This window comes from Kogia breviceps, chromosome 14 (assembly GCF_026419965.1).
Source record: "Kogia breviceps isolate mKogBre1 chromosome 14, mKogBre1 haplotype 1, whole genome shotgun sequence".
Classification (NCBI taxonomy): domain Eukaryota; kingdom Metazoa; phylum Chordata; class Mammalia; order Artiodactyla; family Physeteridae; genus Kogia; species Kogia breviceps.
The window spans coordinates 29,447,294-29,459,731 of NC_081323.1; the positions used below are offsets into that span (position 1 = coordinate 29,447,294).

General features: G+C 43.4%; 2 protein-coding genes across 2 annotated transcripts in view; one reads left to right on the forward strand and one right to left on the reverse strand.

Annotated features, from left to right (window-relative positions):
• Positions 1–3,569: 3,569 nt before the first annotated feature.
• The window catches only part of NAA20 (N-alpha-acetyltransferase 20, NatB catalytic subunit), a 33,598-nt gene continuing 24,729 nt past the window's right edge, over positions 3,570–12,438 (forward strand). Inside the window, exons 1-2 of the mRNA XM_059038854.2 lie at positions 3,570–3,935; positions 8,899–8,923. Of these exons, the coding sequence (XP_058894837.1) occupies positions 3,883–3,935; positions 8,899–8,923 (78 nt within the window). The 5' untranslated portion in view covers positions 3,570–3,882. The remainder of the gene's footprint in view (positions 3,936–8,898; positions 8,924–12,438) is intronic.
• Positions 10,639–12,438, reverse strand: part of CRNKL1 (crooked neck pre-mRNA splicing factor 1) — a 58,604-nt gene continuing 56,804 nt past the window's right edge. The window contains exon 18 of the transcript XR_010836627.1: positions 10,639–11,647. The gene's annotated coding sequence lies outside the window, so the exon portion shown is untranslated. The remainder of the gene's footprint in view (positions 11,648–12,438) is intronic.

Consider the following 12,438-nt stretch of genomic DNA (forward strand, 5'->3'; position numbering starts at 1 on the left):
CCTCAGCAGATTCTGCACTAGGGATCCATTGCCTTGCCCCTTGGCTTTTCGTCCTGTAGTTGCTGAACTCTCAGCTTGCTTCTGTCTGCTAAATGAGTTTACTAGCATCTGTAACTGTGCGGCTAGTTCTCATCGGCTATTGTCTCCTTCTCCATTCTCTTTGTTCTTATGAATTTATGCCTTTAAAAAGTTTTTAAGTTCTCTTTTCTTCTCATCTTATGTGAGGTGTTGATAGGAAGCTCATGTGTGCAGCTCATCTTGTTTCACTGAAACCTGTAGTCAGCTTTTCATATGAATGGTGAGTGCTTTTGTACAAGCTAGTTACCCAAACTAAAAATAATTGATTACATGGGTGGTTGGAGTCGATGCATCTATCTGACCCACTTATTTTATAAAGAAATAAATTTTTTATCTGAAGGCGACTACCCATCCCAGCTGTTTCACTGTCAAGCACATTGCTAAGGATTTATCAAAATATATACTTACTGGGCACTTTGTCTTTTCCACTTGATCTGAAGGAAAAGAAACAGAGTAGCAAGGGATGAAACGCCAAGCTCTTTGCTTGTTTACATGTCAGAATGTTGCCACAGTGAATGATGGATGAGAGCCTGGGTCAGCACTATTTACAGAAGAGCACATGATGTTTTGTCTCAATGAGCAGGAAGATGTTTTGTGATAAAATGTGGTAAAAGCTTGTCGTTTTTTCCAACTAAGCAGTAAAAGGAAGTACACAATGTAAAATGATCAATGAGACGCTCTGAGTCATCAGTAACATAGGAAAATGTGCAGCTGGGACACGAACGGTGTTTTTTCTGCAGGTTAAAAATAAGGTTGAATGCGCTGAAACAGAAAGCAATAACAGCATGGCCTAGGAGCCCAAGTAACTATGGGACTCCAAGGCATTTAAATGTAGTTCGTGCTTTTTAAAGTTACTGAGTGGTGGGGACAATGAGGTAAACCATTGATTTACCTCATTGTAATTCTATTTTCTTTAGAGTCCGGTTTATTAAGATATAACTTACATACAGTAAAATTCACTCTTTTCAGTGTACGTTCTATGAATTTTGACAGATCCATTTAGTGATGGAGTCACCACTGTGATCAGTCCCATAAAACTCTCCCCTAATTTCCTTCTGTTCCCCAACCCCAGCCCCTGCAACCAATGATCTGTTTTCTGTTCCTGAAATTCTCTCCTTTCCTGTTTATCATATAAATGGAATCATACAGTAGACAGAATTTTGATTCTCGCTTAAATATTTCTGTACAGGTTTTTGTGGGAACATAAGTTTTCATTTCTCTGGGATAAATGCCCAGGAGTGCAAGCTGGGCTTAAATGGTAGTTACATATTCAGTTTTTAAAGAAACCACCAAACTGTTCCAGAGAGGCTGTGCCACTTTACATTCCCACTGGTTATGTGAAAGTGATTCAGCTTTGATTTTTTTTTTTTTTTTTGTAAATTTGTGTTAAACTGCTGAAACTGTCAAAGATTTACTCAGGTTAAAATGTATGCACTTTTAAGAATGTTTTCTTTCTGGAAGTGTCATGACTAATCTCACTGCAATAAAAAAACTAAGCCACTCCCAAAAGGGAAAACAAAAATCATGCTGGCCTTACTCTGTTCCCCCAGAAACTTTAAACACCAGGGAAAAAATGGAATAATGATGATTACAAAGTTCTTGGCTGGGAGAGAACATGGGATCCCTGAATATCCAGCCAATATTCTAATCAGGCATCTCACAGACTAAGGAGCTCTGGGAACAGAGCAGCATCCCCACGGGGCCCCTGGAAAACAAAGCAAAGCAAAACAAAAAGAAAATACTATAATGAAATCCAGCCAACCCATAAATGAATCGAAATGAAGAATAGAATGAGAAAATTGTAATAAAAAATGGCAGTGCGCATTACATCCACTCAATTATAGACAGAAATCAAACAACTGGAGGATGCATAGTTGTAACACATGTATATATAAGTTCTGAAAAGTAACAATAATAAAAGCAATAAAAGCAATAAAGCAATCAGGAGAATAGGGCAGAGCAGACAAAGATCATTACAAAGAGCATTATAGCTTTCATTACAAAGAGACAATAGTACCCTAAATGGAAACTTATGATAAAAAATACTTTGATCTCAACGATTTTCATTAAGATGTTGAAAACACATATACTATATATGACGTAATATAATATATATCTTAGGCATTAAAGGAAACTTTTAGGTACTCTTATTTCTTTGTAGTCAGTAATCTATTTAGTTTTAACTCGCTTCATTTGGAAATGACCAAAAAAAAAAAAGACTGGGTGTCCTGCCAGGTATACTGCACAGTGAATACTAACCAGCTATACATCTATTTATAAATACATTTCAGCATTCCTGATTGCCTTGTGCAGTTTAAATTCTCCTTTGAACCGATTGCAACATCTTACTGGTTCTTTCATAATGAATGAGTTGAAATCTTTGTCATGTGTTCATTTCATATTTGTATGAGAATCACAATTTTACCTTTTCTAAAAATTATCTTTTAGCATTCATTTAATGTAGTACATTGGGGGCAGTTGGTGGTGGTGGGATGAACTGGGAGATTGGGATTGACATGTATATACTAATATGTATTAAATGGATAGCTAATAAGAACCTGCTGTATAAAAAACTAAATAAAATAAAATTCAAAAAAAAATGTAGCACATTGGGTTTTCCTGATAGGAAATTGTCTCTGAAATTTCTCCCTGTTGAAACACCTGGCAGGCAGGTGAGCTTATGATGTCAGTCTGCCCTCCTGGAGCATTTGTATAAACCTTGGACATGAGTTTGTGCCCCAGGGATTGTTACATGCTTCTGTTATTGGGCTTTTGGAAACAATGCCTGGAGTTAAGCTTGGACCTTGGTCGGGGGCGGGGGGCATCTTTCTTGGGCGGCCTGCCTACTTCCTCTGTCATCGCTCTCTCTACCTGCCCTGCCTGGGCCACACATCTGGGCAGGGGCTGCTGAGATTCCTGTGGGGCAAGTAGGGCCCCAGGGCAGTTAAGAGCTGTGAGGGCTTTGAATTTAGACTTCAGTTATGTGGGTTGGTTTGACCTCTGCAACCTGTCCCCCAGGACTTTAACTTTATTTAAATAACTTAAATTTACATTTGAAAACTGATATTCCATTCAGTTATTTGAAAACTTAGCATGACTGGAACCATTTGGGTATCCACTTTTTAACCATACATTTTATGAAATCTAAATACAGAACAAGAATTTCCTATGACAGTTTAGCTCCTATATTGCAATATGCTGCAAATGTAAAATACACACAAGATTTCAAAGACTTGGCACCAAAAAAAAAAAGCAAAACATTACATTAGGTTTTTTTTCTACTGATTACATGTGAAATGATATTTTTGATATACTAGGTAAAATAATATATATATAATTGCAATTAATTTCACCTTTTATGTTGTGAAACATGATACTAGAAAATTTGCGATCACATGCATGGCTGTCATCACTGGGACAGGCCACTCTGGACCGTGAATTCTCCCATCCCTTTCCGCTTCCTTCCTCATTTGCCAGGCGGCACCAAGTGGTCCTGAACCCCGCTTTTCTGCTTTGGGTTCCTAACCTCTGGCAGCGTCTTGTCTTCTTCCCGGGGTATCACTCTTCCTGCTTTCCCCTGTCACTCCAAGGAGGGGTTTTGAGGTTCTGAGAGGGAAGACCCCGGACTTTACAGGCTTTCCCGGCCTTGGCCGCCAGAGGGCGCTGCGTTGCCGCCGCCGTTGCTAAACAAGTCTTGGCCCGGAAGCAGTTTCCCATCCCGCCCCGTGACTGCCTCGCGCCAGACAATTTCCGGTGGGGCGGGCGCCGAGTTGGCGGCTAGCGAGCTCCTGCGGTGGCGGCGCAATGACCACTCTCCGGGCCTTTACGTGCGACGACCTGTTCCGCTTCAACAACATGTGAGTGAGGCGCGCCCGGGCCCAGCTGCCGCCGGCGCGTCCCCGGGGCCGTGGGGGGAGGGGGCCGGGCGGACGTGCGGACGCCCCGCTGACCTTGGCCGGACGGCCGTCCCCTCGCCCCCCTGCGCGCGGTTTGGGAGCTTCTCGGGGGCTGGGGGCGCCGGGCGGGGCGAGGGGCGCCTCTCAGGGGACGGGGCGGGGGGCACCGGCCCGGCTCTGACCCCCGGCTCCGGCCCGCGTTCCCCTCCGGGCGGGGGCTGTAGTGGCGAAGTTTCCTTGTATCCGCGCGGGGTAACACTGTGGCCCCGTCTAGGGCCCGGCGGGTTTGCGCGTCTCGTTACTGTTGCTGTGCATCCCGGCGGGGGCACTGCTGCGGGAGGCCCAGGGTATGCACGTTCCTTCGTCCGAGTTAAGTTTAGGAGTGTGACTTGCAGGTACCATTTTTTTTAAAAGTTTTATTATGAAAGTTCCTGAACACTTAAAAAGTTGATAGAATTGTACCGTGAACACGTGTAGACTATCAGCTGGACTCTACCGTTAACATTTCGCTACATTGGCTTCATCATATTTCTGTCCACCCACCCATCCATCCATGCACCCACCAATCCCAGACCCAGTTTAAACACCCCGGGGCAGTTATGTGAAAATGAAAACTAAACACCAGAGAGTTCAGATTCAAGTGTCAGGAGGATGGAAAGAACTTGAGATGAGGTGGCTAGAAACATTCAAAGAGGGGCTGAGCCTTGGAAGATGGGTAATTGTTGACAGGGGTGAGGAAAGAGGTTCTGGAGGAGGAAGCAGGTGCAGTGAGTGATGGTAGGAGCGGGTTTCTGTAACTCAGCGGTCAGAGAAACTGGTGAGACTGGACTTCTGCTCCATTATTGGGGGAACTTTCTGTGGGCCCTCTCCCAGTCGGAGCAGTGTAACTAAGGCGACTGTTGAAGGCTCGCTGTGCCTGGCACTGGTGTAACCCATTTCCTCCTGACAATTCTGTGAAGTAGCTGCCCTTCTCATCCCCAGTTTTTTTGGGGGTTTTTTTGGCGTTACGCGGGCCTCTTACTGTTGTGGCCTCTCGCGTTGCGGAGCACAGGCTCCGGACGCGCAGGCTCAGCGGCCATGGCTCACGGGCCCAGCCGCTCCGCGGCATGTGGGATCCTCCCGGACCGGGACACAAACCCGTGTCCCCTGCATCGGCAGGCGGACTCTCAACCACTGTGCCACCAGGGAAGCCCTCATCCCCAGTTTTGGTATGAATAAACTAAGGTCCTGAGAGCGCAGGGGAATGGCCCAGGTGGTAGAGCTCTGCGTGGGAGTGGGCAGAGCAAGGAGACTGACTGATCAAGGAGATTGGCTCCAGGCGGGTGGTTCTTACAGTGGTCCGTGAGCACCGGGAACTTTTTGGAAATGCACGTTCCCGGCCGCCCAGGAGCCTGAGCTCGCCACCACAGAGCTGTGTGCCGCGGGCCGGCTGCAAGAGGTATACCAGGCAGGTGAGCCACTTAGGTGGTCTTGGCAATGGCCAGGAGATGATGACTTGACAAAGGCTTGGGTTTGGGAAACCCAGGCCCTGGAGGTGACAGTGTGCCTTGAAGCTTCAAGAATAGATGAGGCAAAGCCTGTTGGAGAACCAGTTTTAACCGAAGACCTGGGAAGGGCCAACATTTTTATACGAAAATGAATAGAGTAGAAGGAAAATAAGCATGACCGTTTATTTATAACAAAACAATTGATTTCTGAGAATCATGTAGCTTGTGAAGTCTTCTTCAGAATATGCCAATAGGGAAACTCCTTTCCCTCCTCGTTTCCTCCTACTTCTCACTTTGATAAGGGCACTTCCATCAAGAACTCTGAGAATAACTGGAGTAGGGTGCTAACTGAAAAGAAGCAGTGGATGTAGAAACGTTGCAGTTAATTTAACATATGTTTTATTCTTGGCAAAAGGTTTTATGCCTGTACCAGTGCTGAAGAGACAGTAGTGAACAAAACAGAAAAAAAATGTTATCTTTATGGAATTTACAGTTTACTTATTTAAATTGGCTGCACTGTGCGGCTTGTGGAATCTTAGTTCCCTGACCAGGGATTGAACTCAACCCTTGGCAGTGAGAGCCAAGTTGGGGGAGTCAGAGTCATAACCACTGGACTGCCAGGGAATTCCCAGAATTTACAGTTTAGAGGGGAGAGTAAGATAGAACTTCGCATTCAGTACAAAGGAAAAAATGTGAGCTGGAAAGGGAAATAGGGAGTGAGTGGGGACTCTGCTTTGGGTGAGGTGTTCAGGGAAGGTGTCACTGCAGAAAGACCTGGAGGGGAGGGAGCCTGTGGGCACTGGGTGCAGGAGACTTCCAGGCAGAGGGAGTAGCAGGGCACAGATTCCTGTTTTGGAGGAGGAGGCAGCGGTGCTGGAACAGTGAGTGTGGGAGTGTGAGAACACCAGGTCAGATAGGAGTCAAAGGGCTTGACCTCGGAGAGGCCAGCATAGGACGTGGGTCTCCGCCAAGGCCGTTCAGACACCCAGGTGAAGTCGGGTGGGCATCCGGACGTGGGAGTCTCAAGTTTAGGTCTGGGCTAAAGATAGAAATTTCGGGGTCAACACCATGTGGGTGGCATTAAAAGCAGGTGGCTAGGGACTTCTCTGGTGGTCCAGTGGTTAAGACTCCACGCTCCCAATGCAGGGGGCCTGGGTTTGATCCCTGGTCAGGGAACTAGATCCTGCATGCCGCAACTGAGATCCCACACGCGGCAACTGAGATCGGTGCTGCAGCTAACACCGAGTGCAGCCAAATAAAAACAAACACAAAAAAACAGGTGGCTAGGTGACATCAGTGATGAGTGAGTGTGGACAGGAAAAACGAGGTTCCAGGAATGTGCCCCAGGGCATCACATGTTAAAGGAGACACAGTGGCCCTGTGAGGTGGGAGGAAAACCTGATGGTGGGTCTGGAGTCTGAGAGAGGACAGCATTTCAGGAGGACGGAGCCCTGAACTGTGTCAGGTCTGCCGGTGGCTAAGTGTGCAGTACGTTTATACATTTCTTTCAGGGGAGCAGAGTCCTGGGTCCCGAGAGGTGGGGCCTTTGCTCATCAGGCCTCCAGGCCTGGGTCCAGGAGAGCAGGTGGAGTGTAGGCGCAGAGGCTTAGGGTGGGTGGGGCGGTGATGGGACCTTGGTGAAGCTTTCTTCTTACTGCTGTTTTCTTCTTGAAATTGGAAGCAGCTGAGGTGGAAGGGGGAGTGTTGAGGAGACAGGAGAGGGTATAGAGTAGTCCTGAGAAGCAGGGAAGAGTGAGTCCCACATGGATTAGTGATTCTCCAGATGTGGTCAGGGGCACCTCAAGATTGTTTTGGGGGTTCTGCAAGCCATTTTCATGATAATACTAAGGATTTTGTTTGGGGTTTGGTGGGGGTTTTTTTGCGTTTTTCATTCTCATTCTCTCACAAGTGCACAGTGGAGCTTTCAAGGTTTGTGATCATGTAATAGTAAGCATAACAGGCACAGAAATTAGAAATCATCTGCCTTCTATTAAACCAGACATTTAAAAGATCTGTAAAATTGTTAAAACAATGCCATTCTTGTCACTAAATTTTTGGTTTTGAAAGTAGTGATTTTTTTTGGTTTAAAAAAAAGTTATTCATATTAATGTATAATTTATTTTTTAAATGAATGTTTTAAACATTTAAATGTCAATAGATGTAACCCACATAAACAGAAGTTCTTGGGGTCTTCAGTAACTTTTGAGTGTAAAGGGATTCTAAGAACTGCTGGTCTCCAGAAATGCAGTGTGACTGTTTACATTGTTAAGGGTCCAAAAGAAGAGTTTGACTGTGCAAGAGGAAGAGTTGAAGGTAGCTGTTTTGGGGTCTGGCAAAATATTGGTTCCATTAATTGAATAGGAAAGTAAGGGGCAAAGTTCTTTGTAGACAGAGGCAGGTGTGCATTTAAGAAATGCTGATTCGGGAGTGTTGTGATCGACTATGCTGGCGTGGCAGGCGCTCAGCAGCTCCAGAGCCAGATCAGGAGCTTTCCTCTGACAACAAAATTGAAAGTATGGGAATGGGGGCAGTGCCGGGCAGAAATGTAGAAGAGTGGCAGCAGAAGCCTGAGTGGTGAGACAGCCCACATTTGGGGGGGTGGGGGAGGAGGAGGAATTGGCAGGGACGGTGCTTGTCAGATGCTGCAGGGCTAGGGTTACTACCCCCATCTGTGATTGACACGCCAGGTTGGTCCCCAGTTCTGGTAACAGTTTATTGCCATTTAGAAAATGGAAGGTTTTAGGGACTTCCCTGGCAGTCCAGTGGTGAAGACTTGGTGCTCTCACTGCTATGGGCCTGGGTCCAGTCCCTGGTCTGGAACTAAGATCCCATAAGCTGCTTGGTGCAGCCAAAGGAAAAAAAAAAAGGAAGGTTTTGATGATGTATTAACTATCAAGTAATTTGTAAAGAAGAAGCAGGGGCTTCCCTGGTGGAGCAGTGGTTGAGTCTGCCTGCCAATGCAGGGGACGCGGATTCGAGCCCTGGTCTGGGAAGATGCCGCATGCTGCGGAGCAACTAGGCCCGTGAGCCACAACTACTGAGCCTGTGCGTCTGGAGCCTGTGCTCCACAACAAGAGAGGCCGCGATAGTGAGAGGCCCACACACCGTGATGAAGAGTGGCCCCCGCTTGCCACAACTAGAGAAAGCCCTCACACAGAAGCAAAGACCTAACACAGCCAAAAATAAAAATTAATTTTTTTAAAAAAAAGAAGAAGCAGTTAAATGAACATGCACAGATGTCTTTATAGTGGCTGTGATGATAGCTCATTATGGTCATTAGGTAAATTAAACCATCTTTCTTAGCTGTAAAGTTGATTTTAAAGTTGTAGATTTAACGTTTTGTTTTCTCTGTGCATGTTATTTTTAGTTGTAGTCTCCTTATTTAAACTGGTTTTGTAAACACTACTTACTGTTGACATTTCTCTTGTTTCTTTTAGTAACTTGGATCCACTTACAGAAACTGTATCCTTTTTTAAAACGTTAAATGTAGGCTTACTAAGAATAAGGAAAATAGAGGATCAAAAGGAAAAAATAGACTTGAGTACCGAAAATGTTTAAAACTTGGAGGTCAGGAAATGTAAGCAATGTTGAAAGCAGTTGAAAATAAAAAACACTAAAAACCTGGGAACAAGAGTTATCTTACACCTGTTGACAAGCCGCTAATATAATGACCTCATAAATCAAGGCCGGTACAATCCCCTGCCCACCCTGCCCCTCAGTAGTAAGCATAGCTGTGAGCAGCAGAAAGCGGTGACTTCAGCAGGAGGGGCTGCTCCTGCCTGATGCGAATGAGTCCAGAGTGGATGAGTAGTCCTGGTGGCTCTGTGACGTCCCCAGCGACCGAGCTCTGCAGTGGAACCACTTTCCCGTTCCCGGGTGTTCCTGGCTTCCTGTCAGGTGGCTCCCAGAGTGTACCGCATCTCAGCCATGTTCCTGGCAGGAGGATCGATCAACAGAGGGGAAGGTGAGTGCGTCCTTCCCAAACTCCCAAGGGTACCTCTGGGAGGTGCCACGCAGCCTTCCGCATCCTGTGGACCCCTGCCTCGTGCCATACCTGCCTATCTAGAACAGAGTCTGGAATGAGCCTGATTTATATTGGGGCGTGTTGCTAACGTGAAAAAAAGACTTTGGCTAACATTAGCAGTATTTCTCATGCTCCCCACTAGAGACACGGGCAAAGATCTGTGAAGTGAGGGTCCTCTGACCCTAACAGACAACCCCCACACACTCAGGAGCGTGAAACACAGAGCTGCACTTTGGGGTTATGTGCCATGTCCACTGCAGGGTAGGAGGGTAGTATTAATTGATAATTTAACAAAGAGGGCATATAGGATGCTATGAAAATATTAAAAAGAGTTTGGTCTCACAGTTAAAAGACATGCAGATTAAAACTAAAATGAGATACCATGTTTTATCTATCAAATTACCAAGGATTTCAAGCAGTGATAAAACTCAAGGCTGACGAAGGTGAGGTGAGGGAAGCAGTCTCATAAACTGCGAGTGACAGAGTAAATGCTAGTCTTTCTGGAAGGCACTTTGGTAATGTAATAGCTAGGAATTCAATTTCCTGGAAGCTGAAGATAATAAGAAATAGAGTCAATTATGTCGGCTTGGCACACCGATGCGCATGGGCCAGGTTTGGCCCACTGCCTGTTTTTGTAAATAAAGCTTTATTGGACACAGCCATGGTGAATAATGTACATATTGTCTGTGCTCTTCTCCTTGGTTTTCACAGTTTTTTCTTTTAAATGGAAATATAGTTGATTTACAATGTTGTGTAAGTTCAGTAGTTTTTTATGGTAAGAATGCACAAGCTAGAAATAGAACCTTTCTTAATTTGGTAAAGGTTTGATATTAAAAACCTTCAGTAAGCATTATAGGTAAGTGAGAAATTAGATTCGTTCTCTTTAAGATTGGGTGTAAGATGAGAATGCCTACTGTCACTACTGCACGTTAACATAGTTCCAGAGGAACTGACCAAAGGTATTGGAAAGAAGAAAGAAGTGAAAGAAAGTATAAGGATAAGAAAGGTAGAAATAAAACTGTCATTATTTATAATTGATAATACAGTCATCTATCTAGAAAAAAGAACAACCTGTTAAGAATAAGTGAGTTCAGCAATGTTAGAACCAAGATCAAGTTTCGAAAAATCAGTAGCATTTCTGTACACTAGCAGTAGAAATCAAGAAAATATTTTTAATTGAATACTTAAAACATGAATATCTACTTAAAGAACATAATACATAAAACTAAAAAGTTGAAAGAGTGGAAGCAGATTTTTTATAATATCTAAAACTGACAGGAAGTGAATAGCTAGAATATATAACGATTTTTTTTTCTGTTTTCTGCCGTTTTCTTTTTTTTAAATTTTATTGGAGTATAATTGATTTACAGTGTGTTTCAGGTGTACAGCAAAGTGATTCAGTTATACATATATTCATTCTTTTTCAGTCTTTTCTCCTACAGGTTATCACAGAATATTGAGTAAAGTTTCCTGTGCTATACAGTAGGTCCTTATTGGTTACCTATCTTATATATAGTAGTGTGTGTATGTTAATCCCAAACTCCTGATTTATCCCCCCCTCCCCTCCACGTTTCCCCTTTGGTAACCATAAGTTTGTTTTTGATATCTGTAAGCCTGTTTCTGTTTTGTAAATAAGTTTATTTGTATCCGTTTTTAAATTAGACTCCACATATCAGTGATATCATATGATATTTGTCTTTGTCTGACTTACTTAGTCTGATAATCTCTGGGTCCTTCCATGTTGCTGCAAATGGCATTATTTTCTTTTTTTGGCTGAGTAGTATTCCACTGTCTATATATATACCATATCTTCTTTATCCATTCCTTTGTCGATGGACATTTAGGTTGCTTCCATGTCTTGGCTATTGTAAACAGTGCTGCAGTGAACCACTGGAGTGCATGTATCTTTTCAAATTATAGTTGTCTCCTGATAAATGCCCAGCAGTGGGATTGCTGGATCATATGGTAGTTCTGTTTGTAGTTTTTTAAGGAACCTCCATACTGTTCTCATAGTGGTTGTACCAATTTACATTCCCACCAACAGTGTAGGAGGGTTCCCTTTTGTCCACACTCTATCCAGCATTTGTTTGTAGACTTTTTGATGATGGCCATTCTGACCAGTGTGAGGTGATATCTCATTGTGGTGTTTTTTTTTCTTAAATCTGGAAAAACAAAGCACAGAACAACCAACAATGTTTCAAACAGAAAGTCACAAAAATTGTAATCATCATCATCAGTTCACTCAGTCCCATGTAATTAATTTTTTTCATCTTGATCTTTTGTTAGCACTTTTTTGAATTCATCAGTTTTCCATTAGAGTTCTGAAAATGCTTATTCATTCAGTTCAGCAGTATAGTCAGTTACCAGAAACCTGTACTTGTCAGTCTTTTCCATGAATTCCTTGAAGTGAAACCCTTTATAGGAACATTTTTGTGAAAGCATCAGTACACCCAGAACTGTCTGTAAATGACAAAAGACTTAAAAATGACCACAGTTAAAGATTTGATGAAAGTTCATAATAATGCAATTAAGAAGGAAATTTAGTTATTTCTGAGATATGCATTTTAAAATAATAACTACAATTATTTCTTATAACATTATACTAGAACATATAAGATTTTTAGGAAAAAAAAGATTTTTAGGAATTTCATGTAATGTCTGAAACATTTATATTAACATATTTCCATACAAATAACCCAAAGAAAGTTTTAGTATTAGTTTTTTTAATTTTTGAATTTTATTTTATTTTTTTTATACAGCAGGTTATTAGTTATCAATTTTATACACATCAGTGTACACGTCAGCCCCAATTGCCCAGTTCATCACACCACCATCCCCACCCCCCCATGGTTTTCCCCCCTTGGTGTCCATACGTTTGTTCTCTACATCTGTGTCTCAACTTCTGCCCTGCAAACCGGTTCGTCTGTACCATTTTTTCTCGGTTCCACATACA